Source organism: Poecile atricapillus, chromosome 12 (genome assembly GCF_030490865.1).
Source record: "Poecile atricapillus isolate bPoeAtr1 chromosome 12, bPoeAtr1.hap1, whole genome shotgun sequence".
NCBI classification, from domain to species: domain Eukaryota; kingdom Metazoa; phylum Chordata; class Aves; order Passeriformes; family Paridae; genus Poecile; species Poecile atricapillus.
The window spans coordinates 11,106,882-11,134,836 of record NC_081260.1 but is presented as its reverse complement, the minus strand read 5'-3'; the positions used below and the strand labels follow the sequence as shown (position 1 = coordinate 11,134,836).

The 27,955-nt window shown below is 46.1% G+C and overlaps 1 protein-coding gene across 8 annotated transcripts; it reads right to left on the bottom strand.

The window, feature by feature from the left end:
* Positions 1 to 528: 528 nt before the first annotated feature.
* On the bottom strand, positions 529 to 26,450 carry TMEM255A (transmembrane protein 255A). Of its 8 annotated transcripts, none has more exons than XM_058847955.1 (9): positions 26,220 to 26,450; positions 22,022 to 22,164; positions 17,497 to 17,559; positions 12,219 to 12,308; positions 10,355 to 10,417; positions 9,239 to 9,327; positions 6,631 to 6,790; positions 5,191 to 5,334; positions 529 to 3,228 (listed from the first exon to the last, which is right to left on the bottom strand). In XM_058847955.1, the coding sequence occupies exons 1-9, from the start codon at positions 26,275 to 26,277 to the stop codon at positions 2,905 to 2,907; spliced, it is 1,134 nt and encodes a 377-aa protein (XP_058703938.1). In that variant the 5' UTR covers positions 26,278 to 26,450; the 3' UTR covers positions 529 to 2,904. The 8 variants fall into 8 exon arrangements, with proteins under 8 accessions (XP_058703938.1, XP_058703937.1, XP_058703939.1 ...); XM_058847954.1 differs by having other exon boundaries at positions 6,631 to 6,793; positions 26,220 to 26,441; XM_058847958.1 differs by having other exon boundaries at positions 2,921 to 3,208; positions 26,220 to 26,427.
* Positions 26,451 to 27,955: the final 1,505 nt, after the last annotated feature.

The following is a 27,955-nucleotide window of genomic DNA, read 5'->3' as shown; positions in this document are numbered from 1 at the left end:
GGTTATGATTTATAAGAGTTCCATTGTTGGTGACCCGGGGCCAACAGGAAATAATCGCTTACTTTGTGTAGACTTCTTGTTACACATAAGGAATGCAATTTAATAAGTTACATATCCAGTTATGTTCTAGATGCCTTTATCTCCATGGCATAGGGTTTCTACCTCACTCTGCTGACAAGGGGGAGCTGGCATCATCAGGACAGAATTATTTGGATCTGTGTTAAATAAAAAATCAGCAGTAATAACTTTATAGGGCTTGAGGTTGGGGCACCATGTTATGTGGGTAAAACTTGAAAATTATCAAGTGTGGGGGCATGAGCACCTTCAAAAACAGAACTTAAGGAGTTTTTTGCTAATCCTGCTAGAAATATGTCTCCAGTATAATGGAGATGGGGTTTTTTTTGTTTGTTGAGGGTTTTTTTGCTTCGATTTTTTTAAATGCAAATTTTACTCACTTTTTTGAAATAACCTTAAGGATGCTTGTAAAACAGAAATTGCTAAAATGTAAAATAGAATTGGTAAATGTTTACAAAAGTCACACAATTTTATTTAACTTTGGCAAAGTAATAAAAGGGTACATATGAATCACAAACTTGACATTCTCATAAGAAATGACAAATACAATGCAGAATGTTGCAGTTACATTAAATGCTTTGTTTTACTCAAGCAGAATGAAACAGGTAATTCAACAGAAAATACCACCAGTAAGTTTTTAAATGTGAAAATGTACTTGTTCTTTTATAGTGAATTTAAAGCAGCAATGTAATTTTTGCTAAAATATTCCTTAGGAAAAAATGAGAATTTGGATAATTTCCTAAAGTTAGTGTTTTTCAACTCAAAACCAATGACACAATCTCCTAATTGTTTCTCTGCCACTAAATTATGTTCTCTTCAGGATGTTCAGTCCTGTCCTGTGGTGTCCCCTAGTCCTTCTAGCCCTATTTAGTTGACAGGCACAAATGGTACAGTGTTTGTCAGAAGCAGGACAGGACTGTTAGCTTTTATTTCAAAGATAAAGCAATAAAATGGTATCTGATACTAAATTAATGTGCCCTTCTGATTCTAGTTTTGTTGGGAGTTTTATCAAGAGAAGTACTGTCTGTTTTGAAATTGCCCATGATCTCTTTATCAAGATTTAATGCAATAAAATGTAATATAAAATGGAGGATGCCCCAGTATATAAATTTATTTCCAGTACGCAAATTTATAGGAGCTGCACTTCAACATTCTATAGTAAAACGAAATGCCACCAGAGTATGTTCTACATACACTACTGCTTTAAATCCTGTGAGCTGCATTCCTTTCTCCAGCTGTTTATTTTCCCTTCTTACTGGAGAAAAGTCATGCTTGCTTCTGGATAAAGTGTCATCCTTTAATGAACTAATATACTGATTAATATTTGACAGTGGAAATGATAAAGTTAATACACAGTCTAGCCTAAAGGCTTTGCAAATGCATAGGATTAAAAACAGCATTATAAAGTGTGGGTGTACTTTGAAAAGTGAGATCAGAGACTTCAGTGTTTGTTTTCCATGCTGATAGCATTTGAATTTTTTTTTAATAGATTAAAAGTAGTTTCCACAGTTTAAAATCCAACTGGATTTTCCCCCAACCCACCAGCATGAATTCCATTTTGATTCTGAAAGCCAGATTTAACTTTTAGGTACCTTTTTGTCTGCATCAGTTGCAAGTAAAGGAAGGCAACTGAGGATGAGGGTCAACAAACCAATGCCAAGGAAATTATATCTTTAGGAAAAAGGAGTAAAATGTTAATGTTGTTTTTATCCCTGAAGTAAGCAGTTGAGAACGCTCAGGTTGAGCAGCTCAGGTCTAAACACTGTCATCTGAAATCACTTCCTGGAGTAGAACCACACTTTAGAGGTCAGTGTGTCACATATCAAAGCTGACCCTTTGTTATGCAGGATGCATGCAAAATCTGCTGGAATCTAGATCAATCAGCACAGTCATCAGCTGAAGATTAAATGAAAGTCACAACAGTAATTGCAAATTCCTCAGTTTCGTCCTATATTACAGGGTGTTGAATTTCATCTGTGTGAGACTTACATCTTGGAGAACTAGTAGTGGGTATTCCTTATGTGCAGCCCATAATACAGCTACTAAACCAGTGCTTATTCAGGGTGCTAATTCAGTCTATTAAAAAAGTTAAAAGTATAAGCTTAGAAAGAAATTCCCAACCACAGAAAAGGGAAACAAACAAACAAATAAATAAATAACATTTTTGCTGCACTGTTTCAGTGACTTGTCGATGGTTCCTGATGTTTTTTATAGGAATACAAGGACAATTTAGGCAGTGCAACCACCCAAACCATTTTACTTCAGCATTACTTACACAGCATTCAGAGAGAGACAATTCTTTTTCATCTTTTATCTTAAGAAGCAAGCTGAAATAAAAACAGCTTACCCCCCTCAAAAAAGCAATATTCTGATTATTTTGCTACAATTACATGAAGCTATCCTATGATGTTATCCTTTTCAGTAAAGCTACATTTTGAGGCACTGTCATAGTTCCCCCCCAAATTTTTCCAGTGTTGGGCCAACAAGTGATGTGAGCTAGGTCCTGTGTTCCCCCACCCAAAATCCCAGCAACTGGAGCCTAAAGACCAAACAAAACCAGCATCAAATCATGCTGTCTGCAAGCACCCTCACCTCAAAGACTGATAATCTCTAGCAACTATTGATCTTGGCTACCCTTACTTCAGCTCAGCACAAGATGGAGTAAGGCAAACCAGAATCTGTCATCTGTGTTGGATCACTTGATTAAAATCAAGGACTACATGAACCAAAGAGGCTGAAATTTAGGTCACCTGCTACTCACTGACTCATTGAAACATCAGAAGTCTGTTCCCTTTGTCACAGGCCATCATTAAAGTTCTGAGATAAGTCTCACAAAAAAGGACAGTCCAATCTAATATTTTTATTTGCAATTATCTTCTGTATTCTCCGGCTCCCTCCCACAGTAAAATATAAATACAAAATGTTCACACTTATTTTGATGTCAATTTTTTTTTTTTCTTCTTTCCCACATTCTTTATGGTGTGTAAGGTGGTGGCTTTTCAAAAGGTGGGAAATAGGGCGGTGAGTAACGAGGTGGTGCATTAGAGGCCCACATATAGCTGGGTGATGGTGACAGGGACTGGGGGTCATCAGAGAGGCCAGAAGGAGTGGAGGCTGGAAACACGCTGGAATGCTGCAGGGAGACAGCAAAGCCTGTAATGTAACCATTTCCTAATGGAAATTACTTTCTCAAAGCAATATTTCATTACCAAACAGTTCAAAATTAACATTTCAAGGTTCACCTCAGCGAATCATGTACATACAAATAACACTTCAGATAACTTGTTGCATTCAAGGTAAGTACAGCCTGTAAGCAACGATTTTAAAAAATGAGGCTTCTTAGATCCAAAACTGAAGACACTTAAAAAGAATTCTCATCACTTCTGTGTGCCTGCTGCATTTCACAAGGCTGGACAACTGAAAACTGATGAGTTCCTCTCAAATCTTGGGAGTCACACACCAGCCAGTAACAACAATGAACAGGCTGCTCCAAAACACAGAGAACTAGGTCTGCCATTTTAGAGTTGTGTGTGAAAGCCAAGTCTTTGTAAGGGCAGAATTCCTTAGGAATTCCGGTGTGTTGTTCTCCTGTGAAAAATGTGTGGAATGAGTGGGAAGCATTCTTGCACCAGAGGGAGTGCATCCTTTGGAAGGGATTTGAGAGGCAAGGCTGGGCTTGCTCCGGGTGCTGTAGGATGCCAGGGGAGAGGGGTCAGGGTGGGACAGTCACTCCTTGGAGTAGAGCAGGCTCAAGGCAAGGGAGCCTCCACAGCCAGAGGCTCAGCTAATGCCCCCATGCAGGCCCCAAGTTCCCTGGAAGATATGCAAGGCTCAGACTTGGAATTTCACTTTAAAGAGGAACTTGGCTACACTAAACTTAGATGACTTGAATTTATGCCCAGCTTTTGTGCCACCTCCTAAGCCAACACCTGTGCTCACAGCAGTGAGACCCAGACACTTTGATCTGCCTGGCTGAGCTGTGTTAGCAGAGCCCAGCAGTACTTCCAGTTACAAAGCAGGGAAATCACCCATGCTGAGCTCTCTGCAGGTGCTGGGGCTGCCACACTGGCAAACTCTGGGTCAGACAGTGCTTAGAACTGCTGAGAAACTGAGAAAAGGACTTTGTAGCAGAGCTTGGTTTGGCATGCACTGACGTTGGCATTTTTGTAACTGTGGGAAGTTATACAGCACCAGCAACTGTCCCAGGTTTCATTAATCTCAAAAATGAGTCACAAATACATCCTAGAAATTCTGACATAAGTGTTCAATTATATTCAGGAGCCCTGACAACAGCATTGTCCAGTGGCACTAGCAGTAGACCCAGGAATGTTTAGATTCATGTTACCTCTAATGCATGGCTCAGATGAGGCACATGGTGTCTATCACAGAGCTCACCTCTGTTCATGACCAAGATCTTAAATTCTTGTTAAAAAAAGGTCTCCAGTCCTGGTGGTTGTGTGATGTGTTAATTAACATCATCCCTGTGGTAACATCCACCTGACAGAAGAGCTGAGGAGGAAATGTCCTCATCTGCTTCAACAAGTGAAAGCTGATGCTGACAGCAAGGTTCACCTGAAATCCTCATTTCCAACAGCACAGCTCCATGGCTCAAAGAGGAAGGGATGCATTATAGCAGAGGTGATGTTTGCAGGGACCCCTCTTAGGCCAGCTGAGACATATGGAAAGTAACCAAGACAAAATAGCTTTTCAGGCATCATGTGTCTTCAGGAGCTCAAATAGCTTGTTTCCAAAGGCTCATCTGTTTCTCTCAGACACAGTAATTGGCCTAATAAAATCTAGCACCTGAACACCTGGCTTTGCCTCTCTCAGAACATTTGCAGTACTAGAGGCTGTGCCTATTTTTAATGTGATCTCTACTACTAAGTGATGGGGAGGCAGGCAGGTAGCAGGTCCTCCCTCTTGTCTTCACTTCAAGGACAGCTTTCAGGAAAACACTGTCAAGGACCAATGCCTAATAGGAAAAATTTGGTATTTTCTGCAGGAACAAGAAAATTAAACTGTGCGAATGACAGGAAGACAGGCCCCTGGAGTCCTCCAGCCTGGCTGGATTTAACCTTGCTGCTAAACAAGGAAACATCTTGTAATGCTGCCCACCTGAAAGTCGTAAGCAGAGTAGGGAGGCAGGTGAGGAGTGCTGTGATAGTAGGAGTTGTAAGATGTTACTTGTGGCCTGGAGTAGTAGGTCACTGAAGGGTGTGCATTTTCAACAGTGCAGTTCAGTGTAGGGAGGGAAGGAGTCTATCAAAACAAAAAGAAGAGAGTATGAGGCAGCAAACCCAGTCACAGAAGGCTGACAGCTGAATGAAAGCAGAAATGATTTAAAGGAGCACCATGTGTCTTTAGACCTCAATTCTGTTGAATTAGCAACTGGCAATCCAGTTCCCTCCCAGGCAGCAGCTAAGTTCCAAGGTAATTTCATTCCACAGACATTTATTGTTTCAGATTTTATAGAACAAGCTGGCAGTAGCCCAGTGCACACCAGTACTCACACAAAACAGATTTACATCTTCACAAATAAGAGAAATGATTAATTACTTCCAAATTTCTCTGTTATTTGGTGAATTTTGTGAATTGCTGTTAATTTCTATACATCTTTGTTTGTGGAGGTTTACAGGCTCTCTGGTGTGGATCAAATCTCAAAGGGCTATGATACACAGCTGGGAATGTGTCTCCTGTTTTATTTGGGAAGATATTGGTGAGCCTGAAAAGAGTTCAGGGTTTGGAAATAAGGTAGCCTTAGTGCAGGGCCCAAGATTTCTTTGTAAGAAAAACATATAGCCAGGACAACAAATCTCTTTTCTGTGTGACTGTTTCTGTATTATTCCAAATGAGTCACAAGTGACTGAAAGAACCCCAAATGTACCTGTTGAACATTCAGTTCTACCCATTCATTTGTGCTGTTTAGAACAAGACTGTATGGAAGCTAACAGGCAGCCTGGTTAAGTGAGGGTATTTTGTAGCTCACATTGTTAGAACAGAATTTTTTTCATTATCTGAAGTTTAGTTTTGATCCCCAGCTCACCCTCTCAGGTTCTGCACCATGAAGAAATTAGATTGAGAGTTTCAGCCTACTACAGTTGCTTAAACAGTCTGTAAAGCTCAGACTGCTACTATAAAATCAACAATTAATGAGCAACCACCACACTTTTCCTTGTAGAGTGTGAACACTATGAAAGGAAGATCAATTTTTAAGAAAGAGCTTATTTTTAATAATTTTAATAATCTATATTTTAAATCATTATTAATAATAATTATTTTTAATCATCCTGGAATTGCCAATGCCTCTCTGATAGTTCCTTTTGAAAATACAGTCTCCCAATTCTGTTAATATTTTCTAACTGTGCTCAGGTGGTGACAAGATCAGAAAAGTGAATCACTTCCACTTTTTCATTAGAATTATTTCTTATCCTTCTTTCCACCCTGACTGAAGTAATGCACAGATCATTTGTATTAAAATACCAATAGTTTCCATGATTATTTTTCAAGGCAATTTGCAGTTTTCTTTAACGCACAGAGAAATTGATATCCTCTTACCATGTCTTTAAAGCCTCCAAGTATTGCTGCTGTAATGATCCCTAGGAACAGCCCAACTATGTTCAGAATTGTTGCTGACCAGAGCAAGTGGTAAAGGTGGATGATGTCCTGGCAGCTGCTGACATCAATGTATTCATAGTACCCTCCAGAAATCTCTACTCTGCTAGATTAGGGAAAAAACAACAGTAATGATAAAAAAATGCACCACATATGATAAAAATGAAGCAGTACTGCTGGACAGTAAAATGCATTCTGCAGCTCAGTGATAACCTGGCCTCCCAGATCCCATGCTTGCAGCATTCATGATATCCCTGCACAAAGTGCTTGCTCTGCTCTGAAACAAACGACTTTGTGTCTGAACCTGCTGGTTATTTCTTTCATCTGAAATCTCCACGGAGGTCCTGGAGGCTTACCAAGGACGAACCGGTCTTGGAATTACCCTGGGAAATCAGTCTGTGCCCCCCAGGCAGCCCCAGAGCAGGCGGGTGGGAGGGCAGGGGTCAGCACAGCTCCTGCCTGGCTCCGCAGGGCTCGGCCACGAGGCAGCTCCAGCTCCACGCTCACAGCTCTACAGCGGCCTGGGCTGGCTGCAGCCCTGGCACCTTGTCCTTCTGCTCACACCCTGAACCCTTTCTACATCCAGAAAAGAGAGAGGAAACTCGGTCAAATCTGGCTAGGTCATTATTTTGGGAAAGGAAAAGCAACTCCTGTAACACGTGGGCTGAAGTCTTGCAGCGGAACTCTTCAGGAATGAGTTCTCTCTGACTGCCAGGTCGGGAACAGGCTGCCCTTCAGCACAGCCTACCAGATGTAATGGCCTACAGTAAATATCCCTTCAGAAAACATTTATCAGGGACAAACAGTACCAAGAGCTTATGAATGACTTATCTCCCAGCTCACACGCAGGGTTAGCCTCAAATCACGTCAGAGCTTTGAGGAAAGGGGTCGGAACCGGCACATATTTAAGGTCAAGAAGCCAGAGATCCAGGTTAATCTCCTCAGCAGACTCCACAAAGCCTGCAGGAAACTGCCCCCTTTCACAAAAGTCACCCTCCTTTGCTGATTACTCAACTTCTACTTCTTTACCCTTTTTATTCCCACATTTCATTTTAGCAGGCCCCTGTGGGAGACATCGCAAGGAGAGATGGGGATTTCAAGCAGAACTCAGGCAGAGCTTAGCCACAGGTTACAAAATCCTGTGTGCTGTCTGGAACGACCTCAGTGGAACCCGAGCTCTCACTGTGACCCTCTGACAATAAAACCTGCATGTGCTGTTTGCAAGCACTCGTTCCTATAGAGATGTGTGAGAGCACAGATCTCTGTGAGAACACCCCGCGTTTTCCAGCATGTCTCATCAGCAGGAAGGGGCTTGCCCCGTGCTGCCAACGGCAGGGTTCCCAGCATCAGGAAGAATGCAAGATTGCTGTCACATTTTCCATCCTTTACGTGTGCACTAGACAGTCTTGAGCATTCATGCCTCTCTTACTGAGACACATCCAGCACCTCCTCAGCGCAGGATGTTTGTGTGGTACTAACCAAGATTAAAATAGCAACAATTGATATTTTTTATCAGAGGAAAATGGGTCAGAGGCAGGTCCCAGAACCAGGACAGGGGAAAAAAAAACCAACAAAAAATACAGAAAAGTTTCAATTTTTTATATTCCAATCAGCTCTCTGTGTATCACTCTCCAGCTTGTAAAAAGGGATTGTGTTCTGTAAACTGATCAAGGAAAGCATGAGCTTCACCCCTCTTTCACACACACAAAGTCCTACAGAGACCAGGGATCACACTTCCCAGCACATGAAACGACCCACCCTCTCCCAACAGCAGCTTTTGATCTTCCTCCACCACTGGAGGATGATTTTAGCAGAGGCCAGCCCAACTAAGTACTGTGAGAGATGCTAAGCCTGAAACGGCCCTAGGCAAGAGCCAGCAGTAAAGAAATCAATTTATTAATTATTTGCTGACACAATGGACACTCCACAAGGTATAAGCAGCACAGGCTATAAATTTATCTGGCTTAGGCACAGTAGCCAGGTCTCAGTGGTGTGATCACTCTGCAGTGGTTCTGGATTGGTAACCACCTCCTGACTCATGGCACAGTGCTGGTTCACCTTCCAACCCCGTGTGGCCACGAAAGACATTCTCTGGGCAGAGAGGACACTGGTTTGTGAACACACAGATGGCACCAGCCTGTTAACCCTCCCCCCTGTTAGCAGGATGGTGGCAAGGTGAAGAAGAGCAGTGTCCCAGTTTTTTTGCATCTTCAATATTCTCAAAGGAAAAAACCAACCCAGTGCCAACAGAGAAGGAAGGTGTTAAGACAAGCGACACTCAATAGGTGGAAAACCTGAGGAGGACACCAAGTATGAAAGTAATGGAAACTCATGTGCTCTTCATTTTTCCATCTGGGCTGGCCCAGAGCTGGGATGGCCTGGGTGTATTTCACACCCACCTTTTCTCAGTTAGCTTTTGTCTGGTATCCTTGCTAACAAACACAGCTTAAGGTCCCAACAGCTGTCATTAACTGATACTGACCTGCTGCAAGCTATTGCAAAGGAATGCTGCTCGCCCTTCCCATGGCCAGGAGTGGCATTTTTGGCTTACCTCCCACAGTTGTACAGGTCACAGCAGAAGCAGGTATTGGTTTTTATTTTCGGTGTGCAGGGGGCACGGCGCTGTGGGTGACAGACCGCCTGCATGAAAACAGAAAAAAAACAGAAAGCACAGAATGACACAATCCCCAAACAGTTTCTGCTGCTGTTTGGCCTGCTCTACACGTAAGATTTCTCAGTGACCTCCACATTAGCCCCAGGCAGATTTTTCTTTCTTTGTCTTGCTCCCACAAAGTCCTCTGTTAGTGGAACAGAGACGCACCAGACTAGAATAAAGCAGCATTTCCTTTCGCTGTGGGGAGCTCACAGACAGGCAGGTGCCTGCAGAGGAAGGAGGTTTTGCAACTCTTACAAGCAGCCAGGGCGTTGCTGAACTAAGGCACCTCGCCCCACGGCAAGGCAGAGCAGAGATTTGTCAATAGCATGACCCAAATTGAGAGCAAGATTCCCACAGTGGTGCAGAACTGACCAAAGTGGTGATTTGTCTGTGCCTGTGGATGGTAACACCCGAGTTCACATGGACAGTCTTCAGCCTGAAAGGAGTGGACCGCACCCACGCTGCTGGATAGAACGTAACTTTGTACCCTCAAGCAGGCCTTCTAATTTGGTATATAGTGGTTATTCAGAACTACCTGTGGACTTACAAGGAAAGCTTTGAGAGACAATTAGTGCTCAGCAAAGTCAAACAAAGACATCCATACACACTATCAGTATGTGGCAGGATCATCCATCCCCAACAGTTTCTCTTTGGAGACAATAAGAGAGGTGCAGAGGCTGGTACTTGTTGCTCATATCCACAGAAATTAGTGCTGTCTGAAATCTTAACCCACCACCCAGCTCCTATGAATGCACAGCTGAAGATCTGGAGAAACTGGTGAACTTTCCTGTCCTACATCCCCTTCTCTCCATCTGCTCCTTCACAATTGAGGCAGTACATGGAGGAACCCACCTCCCGAGTGCTCCCAGCGCCCTGCTCCCACCCCAGGCCCAGCCTCCCACCCCCTCCTCACTTTGCAGACCTTTGGGACACTGGAGCAGCCTCCTGGCAGCAGGTTCCTCCACCTGCACCAAGAAGCTGGTCCCTTGACACAGCAGAACTTGCTCTCACCTCTGGTGGGGTCGTACTCTTGGAGTAGTACTGACATCGCCCCGCATACAGTGGCCTCAGATCCTGCCAGAGAAAAAGCACCAGACTTAGCCCTGCAGCAAAACCAAAATCACCCAAAGGGTCTGGGAAAAGGCACCAGGACTTAGAGACCCTGATCTCACACCATCACCTCAGTAGCCCCCAGCCCAGCCCCCTGACCCCTGGGTGATGTTTAACCCTTGTCCTTGGAGGCAGGAAATTGTTACAGCCAGCATGGGAAATGCAGTCTCTTCAGCTGGGCTCTCTGGGTGATAGTGGCCATCCTGAACTGAAGGATTTATTCTTCATCCTGAAGACACATCCCAGGTCTGCCTGACCTATTTCTAGGGGGCTATTCCTGCTGAACCATAGCAATTCTTCATTAATTGCTGGCAAATTTGTCCTTCCTGTGCTCTTCAGTGTCTTCAGTGGGAAAGCTCTGGAGGATCATCAACATTCCAGCCTGCAAATATACGTTAATGCCTCCCTTTGGGACAGCTTGATCTCCAAGGCAAAGCCTCAGGGAGAGCAGTGCCAGACGTGTATCCACATCAGTGAGCCCTTCCCAGAAGCAGCCAGACTGGCTCTCCAGGTGTCTGACCCAAAGCTCAGGTGGCAGGGCAGTGGCAGCAGCTGGCAACTGGAAGAATGCTTTGTGCTGGTGTGGCAGGAGCATGTCTCCAGCAAGGTGGGGACATTTTTGGACTCTCAGGTGGTGAAATGAGGCCAAAAGCCCATCTGTTCATTAAGAGGCAGAAGCCAAAGCCTTTCTCCTCACAACTGCTCAGCTCTGGTTGCCTCAGACACGCAGCCATCCCCAGAGCCAGCTGGGAGGAGTTGCCAGCTCATGCCAAAACCCAACCCATGAGGTCACACCCTTGCAAAGGGGGTCAAAAATGGCCCAGACGCTCTGGTTTCATCCAGACAGACAGACAGACAGACAGAGACAGACAGCCATCACGCGACTGAGTGGAGCTGCCCTTTGCTCAGTCAGCAAACCCTGCCATCCAGCCACCTTTCCACCACTGGAATACTCAGGGACAGGAAAGAAGAGCCAGTTTCACAATGAGCATGACTAGCCAGCTGATACAGGGTGTTTCTATTTCATGGGTAATTCCGATCTGAAATCCCTTTCCGTTCTGATACAAAGAAACTCCAAATCTGTCTTTTTAATTCCTTTTTGTCAATTTTTTTTTTAAAAATCATCAAACCAGAGTTGCAGGGCAAAAAACCAGTTTGCAGTTACAAACTTCCATCAAAAAGCTAAAATGGAATTATGTATTTTCATTTCTATACTAATAACTAAAGCTTCTGCACATCCCACTGTACTAGTGATTGGTCATGACAGCAGTAGCTCATAATTTTTTTAAGTGACCAAATGGAAATCGAGAACCTACTGCAAATGTTTCCTGTTTATACTGTAATGATTCAGTGAGCTTCATATCAAATTTCTTCATTCTACTACAGCATCCAGTGATTCACTCTGCATTAAGAACTAGCTCTGCCTACATTTAAAACAAAATAGATGTTACTGCTCATATTTTGTCCCTTGGTGATAGTTGTAATTCACATTACATCTTAAGTGTTCTGATACTCGGTAAACAAACACATAAAGCCAAAAAAAAAAAACCAAAGCAAAGCTTTACAATCTTAGTGCTTTCTGCTAATTTTAAAATACTTTTTAGAAATGATAACCTTTTTCTAAAGCTTTTGATTTAAAGCACCATTCAGCACATGATATATATTTACAGGGTTTGATGCGGCCTGGTGCAGGATTGCAGACACCATCACTTGTTTTTTTAGAGTAAAAGCATTGCAGGACCTGTGTTTTCCTGGAAGCACTTACTATGTGTCTGGCAGCAAAGACACCGTCTACTATGGCACAGCAGAACGCAGCGATGACACCAAAGCTGATGAAGACGATCGATGCAACCAGCTGAGAAAGGAAAACAAAGCAAAGTATCATCTGCCTCTCCACAACCAAGTGATCAGTGCCCTCTCCACAAGGATATGTAAACCACAGTCAATAAGCCCTCAAGCAATCAATGAGCCAGGCTTTGCCAGGGCTCACAGACTGGTCTGGCTGAAGGCAGTGGGATATGCTCTGCCCTGGCAGTGGCAGGAGTAGGAGCATTGTGCCAGACTGGTGCTCTGGGGACTTGATAGAGTAATGCAGGTTTTTCCATGACTCCAATATGTTAAACTGAGAATACACCTCCTCTTCTGTCTGCTGCTGTCCTTAACTCTCCCCTGGAGAGATAGGAGAGAATTTCTGCTCGCCCCTGAGTGCTGTGGGGAGCTGCTCCTGTCGACACTTCCTGAGCTGTGAGGGTGCAGGGGACAGCAGAGCGTGAACCTCTCTGCTTCAGGGAAAACACTTGGATGCAGGCACAAGCACAAAGCCATGAGAGCAGAAGGCAGGTGACCAGCCCATGCCAGGGGTGCTGCACAGCCCCACAGCAGCCTGGCCGGGCTCCTCTGTGCCAGGCTGTGGCAAGCACAGTCCATCCAGCCTCCCACTGGAGAGCTGCGAGGAGAGAGACTCCCCTCCACCTGCAGCTTGAGAAGGCAGTGTTACAGACTGCCAACAACAGCTGGCTTTCACTATTATGTATTTGCTTTTGAAAACTATTACGAAGTGTAACCACTTCTGTAGATATAGTGCAAATTGTAATTGTTTTTGTGGACAGCACAACTAAAAATTATGTGTAGGAAGCAAGGCTATCACAAGATTTAAGTGTGCTTGCAAAAGATGTATCACAAGATATGACTGCTCTTGCAAAACATATAACCAAGATAACACAGGCAAAGAACAAAATACCGTAAAAGCAGAATACCAAGACTAAAGTGGCATCAGAAAACCACCCTGGAGTGCCTCCCTGACGGACCCTTGGAGATTGTAGCTGTGGATTTATGCAATGCTGTGGCAACCTGAGGTGGAGTTGTGGTTGGGGTTCCAAGAAATGTGCAAAGTCATTTGAGGAACAAATGTTGCAACTGCAACAGTATAAAGGACTGTTTGCTAAAGAATTGTTGTGCCTCTGGCTGCTGCCACACACCCAGCACTGTTACTTTTGCTTTATTGATCTGTCCCTTGTTATTATTATTACTTTATTGTTACTTTTTATTATTATTATTATAACTTTTAACATTTGGAGGAGTGGGCTTCGTTTCTCACAGCAGTCAGACGGGCATGATCCTTTTCCACTGGCCCCATCCTGCCTGTTCTTAAAGTTAGGGTGAAAGCATTCAGCAGCTAAACCAGAAATAATTTGCAATCCAAGTATGAGAAACAGTGTCTGTTCCCACTGTGCCACTTCAAACACCACCTCTGCCCCAGAGGCAGTGCTCAGCCATGTACCAGTGCTGACACAGCCCCTCTCACACCTGAACTCAGCTCAGCTGCTGCCAGTGGGCTCCTGACCAGCTGCTCACACACACAGATCCCAACCCTGATGCCAGTCCCCTCTGCCAAAGCACACTGGGGATATCTGCAGGGCTGCAGGGAGAGGCCAAGCACAGCATTCACACAGACAGGTTCACAAAATGCAGCTTGGGGAACACCTTTTAGTATCACTTCATATATATTGAAATACGTAATTTCAATATATTTACAGGATTTCAGTGTAAAGAACGAGAAGCTCCCTGGTGGTTTTCCCACTCTGGTGACCACAGCCTTGAAGTGTTAGCTGCTGGCAGCTGTTAAAAACAATTTATCCACAAGCACAAAGCTGACTCTGCTCGTGGGAGAGCTGTAAGCAATAGTAAAAATCTCTACAGCCCAAATACAAAGCTAACAGCCCAGCCAGCACTGACAGATATCAGGTCTCCTGACCTGTGATGTTTGTTTTAAAGATCCAGGTACTAAATTTGCTTGAAAACCTTGGCTCCTGTCACTGCACAAGGGTCCAGTTCTCAGAAAGACAAGCCAACCCCCTGGACAAATACAATCCAGGAGGATCCTATGTGTGTTTTTAAAGTACCTCAAGATTTTTAGCTTAATCACACTGTGTTATCTATGCCTCCCTAAGTGAAAACAGATCTTGCTCCAGTAACCTCCATGTACAGACCAGATCGGCTTGAACAATGACTGGAGATGCCAGAGGGCTCACCTGGGACAGTGGAAATGGCCCCTGTACAACTGCTTATTAAAAATGAAAGAAAAGAAAATGTTTTTATTTAGATGAGGCAAGTATTCAAGGCATAGACATTAGACCTGCAGCAGCAGGGAAAGCAGGCTGTGAAACAATCCCAGTGACCATGTGAACATCACGATCACAACAAGCTGTTACTGGAATATTAGATGCTGTGCCACAAAGTACTTGCAGATGGCAGCAGGTGACAAATTTTCCAGGACCAGATCCTATTCTGACCCTGTTTCTGTCAGCTGTAAACTCCTGCATTTCTTCCCCACTCAGCCCCACCCTTTGCATGTCTGGATCCCAGCTCACACTATCCATTATAAAGTCACACTGTCTCACTACCAAAGGGGAGAAAGTCCAGTCTTGGTGAAAGACATGGGATTTATGGCTTAGCTTATTTTGTAGCATGTTTAGATTTTCCCAGTACTGTCCTTTGTTTCGTAAACACATGAAAGAGAATGTTTGCCCTAAATAGCATGAGCCTTAGAGATGGGAAGTGAGCCAAACACAAAGTATATACAATTAAGGATTTTGTCGGTCATCTCTGCTCGCAGATAGGAGCTGCTAATATGGTAGTTTAAAATAAATACAAAGTTAATGACAGTTTCATAACAACCCTACCAAGAGATAAGTATCTGATGCTCACTTTATTTACATACAGTTTCCTCCCTCCTAGATGTGGAAAGAAAAGCCTGAAAACCAAACACTGAGAAGTTATGATAGAGAAAAAAATCAAACAGCAAATAGAAACATACAAATTGAAAGGAATGGAAAGGAGGTGTCTTTACAAACAAACTGTGGGCCTGCTGGTAGATAAGGCCAGATATGGAGAGGTGAAAGAAGCAATGGGGGGAACCATAAATTCCATAGGAATTCCACAAATTGACACAGACTGTTACTCACTCAAAACTCTGCTAAATCTCTGGATTTAAGGAAAAAGAACAGAGACACAAGGAAAAAGAAAAATGGGGGGCGGGGTATACATTAGAAAGGGGTATTAGGCATTTTGGGAAGTTTATACCTCTCAAATACCTCAGCCAACAGGGAGAGGGAAATGTGGCCAGGAAATTAGGATAAAAAGGAGGCTTTGTCCCCTAAAAATTTTGAGAGATCCCAGCGGAAATGCCCCATGGTCTCTTCCTTTATTCAAATAAAGTTACAGGACTCCTCTGTCTCCTTTTTGGACATAAACCTCTGGTGTTTGTGGATTAATTTTCTTGACAAAATTAATTTTAGAAATCCCAGTTTTCAACTTGTCAACAAGATTTTTGATTTGAGGTTGAAAACAGTGTTACTGTAGCAAGCAGAAGTCTCTCTCTCGAGCTGTGTGATATTACTGATTGATCTTCACTCATGTAACTCCAGATGAAGTCAGCCACACCAAGAAACATTTGAACAACAGAAGACAAACTGGATTTGAATAGTGTGGGAGTGTGCTAGGCTGAGGTTCCTTTTAGGTGATGGTACAGCCCCACATGGGCTGTAGAGGTCTGGTTCTTGCTTTTCCATGGCACAGATGACTGCCATAAAGGCGTGGAACCTGCTGCCTCCTCACTTGGGAGCTGCTGGGTGGGCAGTGGGGTGTGTGTCAGGGCTGCCTGTGGTGCAGCACAGCTGGCCCTCCCTGAGGACACAAAAGCTCTCCCTTCCCTTCTAGAGGTAGGCGTGGAAGTCAGTAACTTGGGTGCAGAAAACCAGAGAGGTCTGTTCCTGTCAGCAGTCTGGGGGAAGTGAGAAGTGCTCCTCCAGGTTAGCTCTCCTCATCAGCCACACTGGCTCTCTCCACAGTCATGGACAGAAACACACACAAGAACACGGCTGCACAAATTGCTTCCGGCTTTTTCTGCCTCCAGGTGCACAACAAGCCAGACCAAGGCTGCCTTTTAGCAAACTAGGACACAGGGGAAGCTCAGAGAAGTTGAACAAAATAAATCCTCCATGGGCAGTGGTATCATGGAACCATGCCGTGGACAAAGCTGCCCCTGTGAAGTGCTTCTGGGCAAGGAGCACACGTGACTAAAGCACAGGGACAATAAGTGACAGCTACTGCGTGTCCTCTCTGTGATCAGAGTGGAGACACGCTCGCTGCCAGCCCAGGCAGCAGTGATGCAACTCCTGCAAAGCTGGGTCATGAACGTTTTTTAGGACACAAAATGACAGAGAAATGAAAAGAATAAGCACAAGCTACCCAGGGCTCTTCAGAATAATCAAACAAGTCAGAGCCACACTGTCACTTGTGGGCACTTCTTTGAAAAGTCCAGGACTGACACAATATGGTCATTGCTCAACCAGACAATGACATGCTACTAACACATGATGAGCAACCCTGCTAGGACAGAAAGAACAGGGATATGTTGCTCTTGCAGAGCCAGGGTGAAAACAACAAAAAATATCCACTGGGAAACTCACTTCCCCTGCACCCTGTGTGACTGTGGGAAATGCAAATGTCATCTCCTGCAGGGTCTGCTCAACCTCTCCTCCTGCTCTGCAGGGAGCATGCTATGTGCAAAGCAAAGGCAGCACAGAGGCAGACTCTGGATTTGGACAGGCAGGAATTTCTCCCATCTGCCTTTGCAGAACCTGCCTTAGCCTTGGTCAGCAACACACGCTGGTAATCTGCTCCCTGAGGCCCCTCCACCCCTGCCAAAGCAGGCAGCAGCCAGCAGGACAGGCTGCAAGGACAGCAGGACCTCCCTCAGCCCTCTGCAGCCTCACATGAGCAAGGCTGGAGGGATCTCGCTGCCAGAGCCTGGGACAACCACCAGGGAGGGGGATTGCAGCCGCTCTCCCGAGTGAGACGAGTGGAGGCAAGAGGCAGAATGACCACAGGGTGCTGCTCCTAAGCTGCCAGAAACCATCTCCAGTTCTCAAGAAGTATGCAACAGTACCCTGGAAGAGTTAGGAAAACCTAAAATATTACTCTTTACACACAATATTCGAGTTACTGTCCTTTTTTAAAAAGAGTTTTTATAAAGAACTTACCATTTGTCTTTTGTTTTCTATCAAGTTTGATCCGATTATTCCAAGGAATGACCCAAAACCAAGCTGAAAAACAATGTATTGTTAGCATTTATATCAGGATGATACCCAACATATTTTACAAACAGATGGAACACAATTAAATCCAGAAGCAGCAAAAGAACATTCTGCTGATGTGTGAGCACTCTTTCTCCAGCAAGAAATCAGTGGTCTCTTGCTAGCAGGAACTATCAGGTGTACCCCACATATGACACTAAAAGCGTGTGTAGAAACCAAAAGGATGAGTTCTGAATTCCATCCCCCCCAGTGATGCTGAGAAATGACTGGTGGATGAGGATATGCATTGCTGTCTTGGAACAACCCTACAAACACTCAGGAGCCTCCAGAGTCTGCATACCTGGCAGGACCAATGCACTAAAACCTCCAGGACCAGGTTTCTGTGACATCACTGAGCATATGAGCAACCACCTCAGTTTTCAACTCAGAGAGTTCCTCAATGTGAAGTATGAAATAAGAGAGATTTATACTTTGGAAGATTTAGCAGTTTTCTGTCTTCTCTTACTCCTCCCTCATTGCCAGGGGTGAGGATGCATCAACCAGGGTGTTCTACCAGAAGAGCTCACACTGGCCCAATAGAATAAGCTACTGCAGCAAAAGCTCTCTTCTTGCTGCTGTACTGACAACACTTATTTCAGCTCACTGAAGTCAGCCAGGAAAGCAATTTCCCACCTCCTTTCTCCATAGCCTTAAGCTACACTACGAAGAAGTTTCTAGGACAGAGCACACCTCAGCCAGGACAGAAACAGGGACTTCAAGCAGGAACCATGGACTAAGAGAGCAGATGCAAAAATAGTATTACATCACACTGAGAAAGGTCTTTGGTTGGTGTAGAGCATATCCAACTCCACTTCCATGGGTTGGCAAAATGAGAAACGCTGGAAAACTCCTACAGCTGGATCTGCCATATTAAGAAGATGCAAATCCAGACGACAGACCAGGGCTCAGTGAAGATCCATGTGAGAATGCCCAATAATTTGCCAACTCCCCAAGAAGAAAAACAAGGCATGAGACAAGATGTAGTGATTCAAAAATGAGTCATCTAACCTGGAATTGATACTTTGAGATCCAGGAATAGAAAACAAAGGTTTAATGAATCCTATACTATCAGGCAGAGGCATGTGCAGAGATTAGCAGCCACAAATGTGATGTAAACTTGGGCTTCAATCTTCCCTTGTCCTGCTGAAGCCCAGCAGCCTTTGGTGCAGTGCTGCAGGCAGGGAGGGCAGCTGGCTCAAACAGCAGGGATTAAAGTGGAGCAGCTGATCAGCAGCTGCTCCCCCACTGCCTGGCTTGCACTCCGAGCTCGTGCAGACCACTGTCCTCACATCAGGCACAAACTGCCCTGGTGGGAAGCACAGCAATGAAGCCAGGGACTGCTTACCACTGGGGTGGCAAACAGGCACTGCTGAACTGCCCCACACTGACCTGCCAGTGCTCCTGGGCTGATTCTTCAGCTTAGGCAAACAACACCCCCACCTTCCTCAAGTAACAGATTTATAGTTCAAGTCCAAGCAAAAAATTTGGGAGATCCAGGCATTAACAGTGATGTGGATCCAGGCGTAATTTGCAGTCTGGTGATATTTAGCAGAAGGAACTTGTGGGGCAACACACACCCAAGGCAAATGTTCAAGAAAAAACTTTTGTGTCCTTTGAGCTTTAAGAGAAATATCCACATGGCGTTTCAAAGCAGCCTCAAAACAAAAGGTAAAATGCTTTAGATAATTTAAGATAATTCAAAAAGAAGAAATTAGAGCAAGTCTGTGCATCCAGCAGGTGAAGACCAAAAAATGGGTGGATTCTCATTAACAGGAATTCTCATTGCACTTATGGAAAAACTACTCATTCTTCTATGGATGGGACAAAGAGATCTTAGTAATGTTCCTCAGTTACATCATTTATTTGCTGGTGGATGTGATTCCCTGGGATGTCTGTCAGAAAGGAGGACAGGACACAAAGTGAATGTGCTTTTCCAGAGTAAAGCCCCAAGCCAACATCCTTGGCAAGGAGCCATTACAGAAGAGGCTTGCCAGTGAAAGCCTAAGAAAGGTCAGTCATTTACACAGATTCTGGCAGCTGTTATAACTTGGAGACAACACAAATATCTCACAGGCTCACTTCCATGGGGCTCATTGTCTTCTGCACCTGAGCTTTACTCCTGTCTGCTGAACTTCACTGTTGGTACTCTGGGGTTCCCTGTCCCAGGTCAGGCATCCAGCCACAGGTGAGGGCATTTCCCACAGAGACACAGCTAAGGTGTGTCTTCACAACTGATGTAGTTGTGAAGGTGTGGGTGGTCATGGAGGAGGGTGAAGGCACCCTGGCTACAGGATATCACTGAACCCTCTGCTTCAGCTTCTTCAGTTCTATCAATGAGGAACTGAGCTGCCAGGAAAAAAAACAACTTCAAACCCTCAAAAAACCCAACCAAATGAAATCCTACTGATGTGTGGAAGGTCTTCATGCCCAATTCTGTCCATCCTTGGAAGCAGGGGCCTGGGAAGATAAACCCCTGCATAGAAGCAAACATCTTTGCATGCTTCCTCCTTGCACAAGAGGTGCAAGAAACACAAGAGGCCCAGGAAACACAAGTTGAAGGAGGAAAGAAGGGCAGTTTAGGCATGGCAGACATCTGATGTCTTGTTCAAGAAGAATTTGGACAATGCCCTCAAGCACATGACGTGATTCCTGGGGTTGTCCTGGAGTTGGACTTGATGATTCTGATGGGTGTCTTCCAACTCAGAATACCCTATGATTTTATGATTCTGTGTTCCATAAGATGACTTTAGCCATGGAACTGGTCCACACACAGAGAAGTCACCCAGCATACAAAGAGAGTTCTGGCTCTATCTGCCTGAGGACAGCTCACTTAATACTCATTCACCGCAGCCAGCCCTTTTTCCCCAGCAAAGGGAGAAATCCCAGCTTGTTATGAAACATCAGCTATTTTAAGCATCTTTTGAAGCATCCAGCACCACACTGAAATGTTTTCCTGTGCAGCAAGACAGGTGAGGTCATCACATATTTCTACAGAGCAGATTAATGAATTTAGATGGAGAATTTGGTGACAAACACAAATTGCCAGGGTGTCTCTGAATAAAGTAACTCAACGCCCTTCCCAAGTCCAGGAATTCATTAATTCCTTGAGTAGACTAAGCCTTAAAAAAGCGTAAGTGACGCTGACGTTCCCAGACCATAAATAGCTCGGGAGATGTCAAGGGGACGTGAACAGCAGACTCTGCCCATTTGCATCACTCTGCAGGACCTGCTCTGAAGCACGAGGTTCAGCTCAGGCTGGCACAGCGCAGAGTAAGCGTGGAGAGTCTGGAGCCAGTCTGTCATCTTTCTCAACACCTTCCTTCTATACTTCTCTTAAAAAAAGTTCAGGCCTAAATGTGGAAGATATTGGGAGAAGCCAGAAAATCTAAACCAAAGCGGCCCAACATAATCTGTAACAATGTTCCACACTGTAATGGCTGTAAAGGGGTTTTCTTCAGTTGTAGAAGAACTTGGGCACAGAAAAGTATAAAGCTCTCTGAGATTAGCAATGTGTAGCAAATAAATCAAACAGCAATAAGACGAGTCTCCACCTGGTTATCTGGAATGGTTTCAAGTCTCCAAATTCAAGGCTCCAAATCAAATATGCAGCATCCTACAGCTGTCACACCAGGAGTCTCTAGCTGGGGCCACTGGCTGCATTTAATCTAGTGAGACACCTAATTTGATTGCAGTTCAGTGCTTCTTTTTCAGCATGTCTTAGACACGCACAGGAACAGAGCAGGACTTGCCTCCCAGCTCGTGTTAGACCTCTGCTCATGCCGGGAGGGTCGTGATGTACTCGCCCCTCATGCTTCTGTAAGAGAGTATACATCTAAGGCTGGACACCAGTGGTCATCTCTAAATTAAGCCATTTGAAGCTACAAGGTTGTTCTTTCCCTTTTTCAGCTGCTGATAACAAAAAAGAAGAAATGGATGTGCTCATGAATTTGATGTACATGCTCCCCTGGCAAACTGCCACAGCTCCTCATCCAGGGACTCCGATTTGTTAAACACTTCTGCAAGTAAACTGTATGACCACAAGTTTATGTTACCAGTATTTCAAGACCTGGTCTCTCAACTGCTTTTGGCAGTAAGATCCTCCTTTGCCTTACTTTTGCCTGGGCTTAGTGTGATCTATGTAAACAAAGAAGTTCTAAAGTTGCTTTGACTGACATAAAATCTATTTGTCTGGCTCATCACTAGCTCAAAAGCAGGTTATTACCTAAGCTTAGAGGAAGCTGCCACTTGGATGGGATTTTTGCATGGGAATGTGCAGCAGGTGCAAAATAATAATAAAACAAATAAATCAAATGGTAATGAAGTAGCTGAACAAAATATTCAGAACAAGATCACCCTTCATAACATTTTCAGCATTACAAGGCACTTTGTAGGCAATAAGTTTTCTAGACCTACCTAGGAGTTCTATACTTACAATAACCCCTGGGTAATAACCTCCAACAGTCACATTTTGGGTTCTTGTTGTAGCAGCTAGGCCCACCGTTAGAATTAATACTGACACAATGAGGAGAGTCACAGTTACGTAGAGGGAATTTCTTTTTCTTCTATTGAACGACCCTAAAAACACACACACACAACAGAATTTGCTGATTCCATCTGGGGAGAGCCACAACACCACAAATTTCTCCTCCCACTGCCAACCACAGCACTGTGAATTTCTCTTCTTCTGACTTGAGAATATTTTTGGGTTTGGCTGTCACTTTTCACCTTCACTAACATTGCTCTGACGTAGATGAAGAGAGCCTTAAGAACTGCAATTCTGCAAAGCTCATTTAGATACACTGGAGTCTCCCAGCCCCTCTGCCTGGGGCAATAAAGCTAATGAGAAATATTCATATTAGACATTTATATACTTTCTGATCTATCTACTTACATCAAGCTAAATAACCCCACTGCATGTGGCTTGTTTTGAGAGGGGAAATTTGACTGTAATCATAAGACATCCACAGTTTTCCATGCAAATGAGACATCACCAGCAACAGCCACTTCTCCTCTACTTTCAGCAAGGACCAGGTATTTTTAGATGCTTGAATAATGAATTTGTGGATTAGTAAAACTCATCTACAGCTGCCTGATGATGAGGTTTTTTTTTTTCTTTTCTATATTTATAGACCTCCCAAATGAGCATAAACATGAAAGAGTGATTCCACCAGCCAAGAGGAAAGCTGGCTGCGACTCTACACTCAGCAACATCTTTAGGGGCGTGTTTGGTCTGCATGTGCTTTGCCATCTTTGTGTCACTTTGTGGAACAATCCTTTGGATCATATTTCATATATGATGTCGATACAACCCAGCACCTGCAAGAATGGCTGGTAGGATAAGGGACTGTAGGGGCCCCTGCCTCACTCCCTGTGCGCTGCTGGGGCCATCCTAAATCCCACTCCCACAGCTGGGGGCTCTCCAACAGGCCCTGGGAGCAGGTAGGGCTATTCCCACCTCAGAGGCTCCCAGCACTTCTCTGGGTGTTTCAGAGAAGGGCAGGAACACATCCCAAGGGCAAGGAGCAGCTTTCACTACTGCTGAGTGTATTCCCTAAAGCAAACCACCTTGGGAATTCCCGTTTGTTCAGGGGCTCCCTGTCAGCCTGTGCACAGTGAGATAAAACACCTGCAGAAAGGACCCTGATGAAGACTTGGTCCAGCCAAGCACAACCTCCTTGTCCAAATTCTCCAGAAAGAGGAGCACACCAGACCCTGCTGGGCAGCTTTTTGTCTCAAAGATGCAGGCCCCAGGTGCCCATGGGCCCTTCTGCAGGGTCTGTGTATTTATGCCCAGCAGATAAAGAGATCCTTTCACCCCAACACTGATGCAGCCGTACCAGCCCACAAACAATCTCTTCTTCCACATGGACAGCTCTCCACAGGGAAGAGCACAGCAGCTTCTCCTCCGTGCCCTCTCCAGCCCAGGAGCTGTGCCCAGGGCTCCTTCTGCATGGCCTGGGCTGGCACAGCTGGGCGTGGGGCTGGATCATTTCACCCACAGCAACAGGATGAGCTTGAAATCACAGACAAGGGCTAACCTTGGGGCTTAAAAGCCTAGTAGGAATGCACAAAATCACAGAGGAGTAAGGTTGGAAAAGACCACTGGAGGTCATCTAGTCCAACCTCCCTGCCCTACATGAAAGGCAAGAGAGGTTTGTAAAAAATAGCACCATCCTTTCTGACTGACCTGCTGTCTCTGGAAGGAAAGCTCTCCACCCACAAACCTTCTGCTCACGTTCCAGAGCACAGGTCTGACTGCACCACTGGGACATCCCTGGTCCTAAGAGCAAGGAGCCTGACAACCGGTTAATTCTTACTTGGAATAAATATCTAGATAGTTGCTAATTTCAAACAAAAAAATATTAAATAACTGCTAGAGAACCCCAAGATTCATGCTGGATATTTTATCAATGATGCTTAGTGTTTCAAGCCATGTTTTACAGGCTGGAGATAAAGGTACATGACTGTTTGCTGCAGGTTGCATTTGGGGTTATTCTCCTAAATCTGCCAAATAAGTTAATAATATAAAATCTAGTCTTCTAAATCATTCAAAAATCATTAAGAGATTAAGCCATTCTGTATGTGTTGCCTCACAAATACTATCATTGTGCCACACTTCAGTTTCAACGCAACCATTTAAATGCAAGTGTCCCATAAAAGTCATAAAAAATCCATATCAGTGGGATCAAAACTGGAGAAAATTTACCGTTTCTTATACAGATTAGTTCTGAAAGGAGAAAGGATGAACCCATCTTGCTTCCACAGAATTACGAAACTTCTGATTAGTGCTACAGTGTGGCTGGCAGATGAGCAGAGGGTAAATAAGCGCAGCCATGTGCTCCTCACACAGCTCCTGGTGTGCATGGCCAGGCTGTCAGGGGCAGATGTCTGCAGGGCATGGCTGGCTGGGTGCTCTGGGCACACGAGCACAGCACTCACACACCCAAACCAGTGCTCCTGCACTGCCACCACAAATGCTGCAAAAAGTTACCATGAAAACCACTCCACAAGAAGTGTTGGAATACCATTTATAGATGCTGTATTTGTTTCAGCACCATCATGTTTTTCAGTCTTAATTTCTATGTTGTTTCCCAGATTAGGACTGGCACACACCAACATTCAATAGGGAAGAAAGACATAAGGTTTCAACTGGAAAATTTCTCTAAGCTTTCTAGTATTTCTCATAAGAGTAAAAAAATATTTTAAAAGCTTTTATTTCAAGTTCTGACAAAACCAGACATAATCTTCTAACGATACTGAAGAGAGATGTGAAACTGAGGAGATAATATGACCACCTCCAATTCAGCTCTGTATTGGGATATTAATTACATTTTTTCCTTCTCTGAAAACACCTTGCTATGCATGTAGAGAGAAAGTGGTTTTGTACTTTGTAAGGATGCCTGCAGCTGCTTCAGCATACATGGACTCATACCCAGTGTCTCTTTAATAGCTGCTCAAGGGCTGCTCTGACAAAATCCTCTTCCTCAATATTAATTTCTGCTGAAAGTATTCCCCATCAGATAATTTTCCTCTGTGCTCCTGAGCTTGGTATAGTTCTACACACAGAAGCTGAGCTACGACAGCTTTGCCATCTCTGCTTTTAAGAGACAGCAATAGCCTTTTCTCTGTGATTTATCCCAAAGATATACCCAAAAACTTGCAGTGTTTACGACAATGTATATAGACAAGGTGATCCAAAACACCGTGCTTAACTGTGTTAGGGAGCTGTAAGGAAATTAATGCTATCCATAGCCTGGCTATTGCTTTTGCTAAAATGGCACTCCAAACTGACACTGGTTTTGGAACGATCATTTTTCTTTTAAGCATCAGAAACATCTTCTTGTTATATCTGCCCTATAAGCTACTCTGAAGACAAGGCTGTAGGAGGTTTTTCCAGATTACTTTAAAAGTTTGTAATAATGCAGATCTCTGAACTGCCCTTGATTCACTTCTTCCCCCCCTCCCCCGATTATTAGAAGAAAATGGACAAGATGGCACAGAATCACGACCGACTTCTCCATCTTGTTCTTTGGGGGAAAAGCTAGAAGCGAAGAATAGGTACAGAGCAGCTCAAGGAAGAAGCCAGCTCTAACTTTTACCCCGAGAGAACCGGGGGCAGATGGCTCCGAGCGTCCCTCTTCCCAGCCCCTCTCCTTTGGTCCCATTTTTCTGCTAAAAACGCGTCACCGTGAGAGCTGTGACCCCACGGCTCCGACTGCGGGCCCGGCAGCGCTCGGCCGGGGCTGCGCGGCTCCTGCCCGCCCGGGGCTGAGCCAGGGAGGGGAAATCGCCATCAGGTTCGAGGGGTCCCCGACCTCACTGGGGGTGCGGGAGGGCAGCGGCTCTCCGAAGCTCCGAAGGATGCTGCCGCTGCCGCGGGGCCGCCTCCGTCCGGGATGACCCGCAGCGGGGTCCCGCCGCAGCGGCCCCGGGGGCTGCGGGGACACCCGGCCGAAGCGGCGCTCGGCCGGTGGCCGGGGGGAACGGCGGGGGCGGCCCGGCTGCCGCGGCTCCGGCGGCGTCCCCGGGGACACCCAGCGCCCCGCACGGCCCCGCGGCCAGCCCCGCGCCGCGTCCCCCGGGATCCCCCCCGGGATCCCCCCCGGAATCCCCCCCGCTCCGGCACTCACCCACGGAGTCGGGCAGGGCCACGCCGGCCGGGCGCTGCTGAGTCAGGGACTGCCGCATGCTGCCACCGCTCCCGCCGCAGCCCGCCGGGCCACGGCGGTGGCACAGCCCCGGCAGCGGAGCGGCCCCGCCGCGCCTGCGCCTCGCTCCGCTCCGCCCGCGCTGCCCCGGCCCCCCGCGAGGCCCCGGCCCCGGCCGGAGCGCTGCTCCCCGCCAGGGCCAACCTGCAACCCGCGCACAGGCCTGTCCCCAGCGGGGCTTGGGCTGCGAGGGACGGAGCTCCCGCCCCGTCTCCGGGGAGGACGGAGGTCCTGCCCCATCTCCGGAGGGACACAGCTCCTGTCCCGCCTCTGGGAGATCTCGGCGCGCTCACCGGCAGCTGGGCCAGGAGGGCTCCCCACCTCACTCCCCACCTCTGTCCATCCCTTTGCCTTCAGCAGCTCAGATTCTGCCCTTCGCCAGAATCTCCCTGGCAGTTCTCTGTCGCGCAGTTCTCCCCATCTCCCTCCTCCCCAGGTGCAGGTGACAGTCCCGGGCAGCCACCCCGACACGGCCACCGGCCCAGTTCATTAATCGGCGTTCTGAGATCGCTCCAGTGTCAATGCCTGTTGCTGCCTGTGCCCTATTCCATGGAGACAACAATCATCTGCAATCTCCGTGGCCATAGCCGAGGAGTAAGAACAGGCCCTCAACCTCTGTTTTCCACGTCCTATCTGCAAAATGGGAATAAAAGCATCTTCCCAGCAGGCTTCATAATTGCTTGTAAATCACTCTAATGTCCTGGGCTGAGAAGTGCTAAGTACAAATCACGTAATTATTTCAAGCGTATTTCATCAAGTTAAAAGAAGCTAATCCAATCTCTGCTTAAAAAAAAGCACACTTTTACTGGATAAGAGCCTAATGACCAGCTTGTCCCAGGAGAAAAGGGAAAGTGTACACTGACAGCGATGCGGGAGGCAAGTTACAAATGCCCAGATCAATTAATGGGAAAGAACACATAATCTCCAGAGAAAACAGCAGTGATTTACCTCGGATGAAGAAGAGGAGCCCCGAGCTGGCTCGCTGGGACAGAGGGGCTGACGCTGGTCCCCTCCTGCTCAGTTGCCCTCACCTTGTGCTAGTGATGGAGGGGACAGGTCTCATCTCCCTCCTGCGTGCGCTCCCGGGGAGCTGTCGGTGCCCTACAATTGCCCATGCCGAGTTAAATCCCTGCATCCCGTTCCACTTCCCGAGCTTCGGGAAGACAACTCTTGCCCCACGGAGCCAGCCTGGCCAGGAGATCCAGCTGTGGGCACAGCTGTCCGCACAGCTGCCGGCGGGCTGGCTGCGGGCAGGCATCGGCACCGGCACCGGCACCGAGCGGCTGGCGAGCGGCAGCCCCGGCCAGCTCCGCGCAGCCCGGGGCAGCTGCCAGACCTCTTTGTTTCCCGCTGTGCCCATTTATTAGCACGGCCGGTGAGCGGCTGTCAGCCATGCCCGGCAGAGGAAAGGGAGAAATGGTGCTTTGCCGGCTGGGATGGCGCCGTGCCGTCCTGCGGGAGCCCGGGACAGATGTCCCCGTGCCTTCGGGCAAAGTCCCAGCCTGGGGCAAGGCAGCCTTTCCCCACCCTTGTACAGGGCCTGGCTCTCTGGAGAAAGGAAGGGTCACCGGTGCCACTGGAAATGGGCCAAGAGAATGAGCAGGTGGATCGTGCCGAGCTCAGGCTGGGACAGACGTGTAGAACGAGTCCCGCTGCTC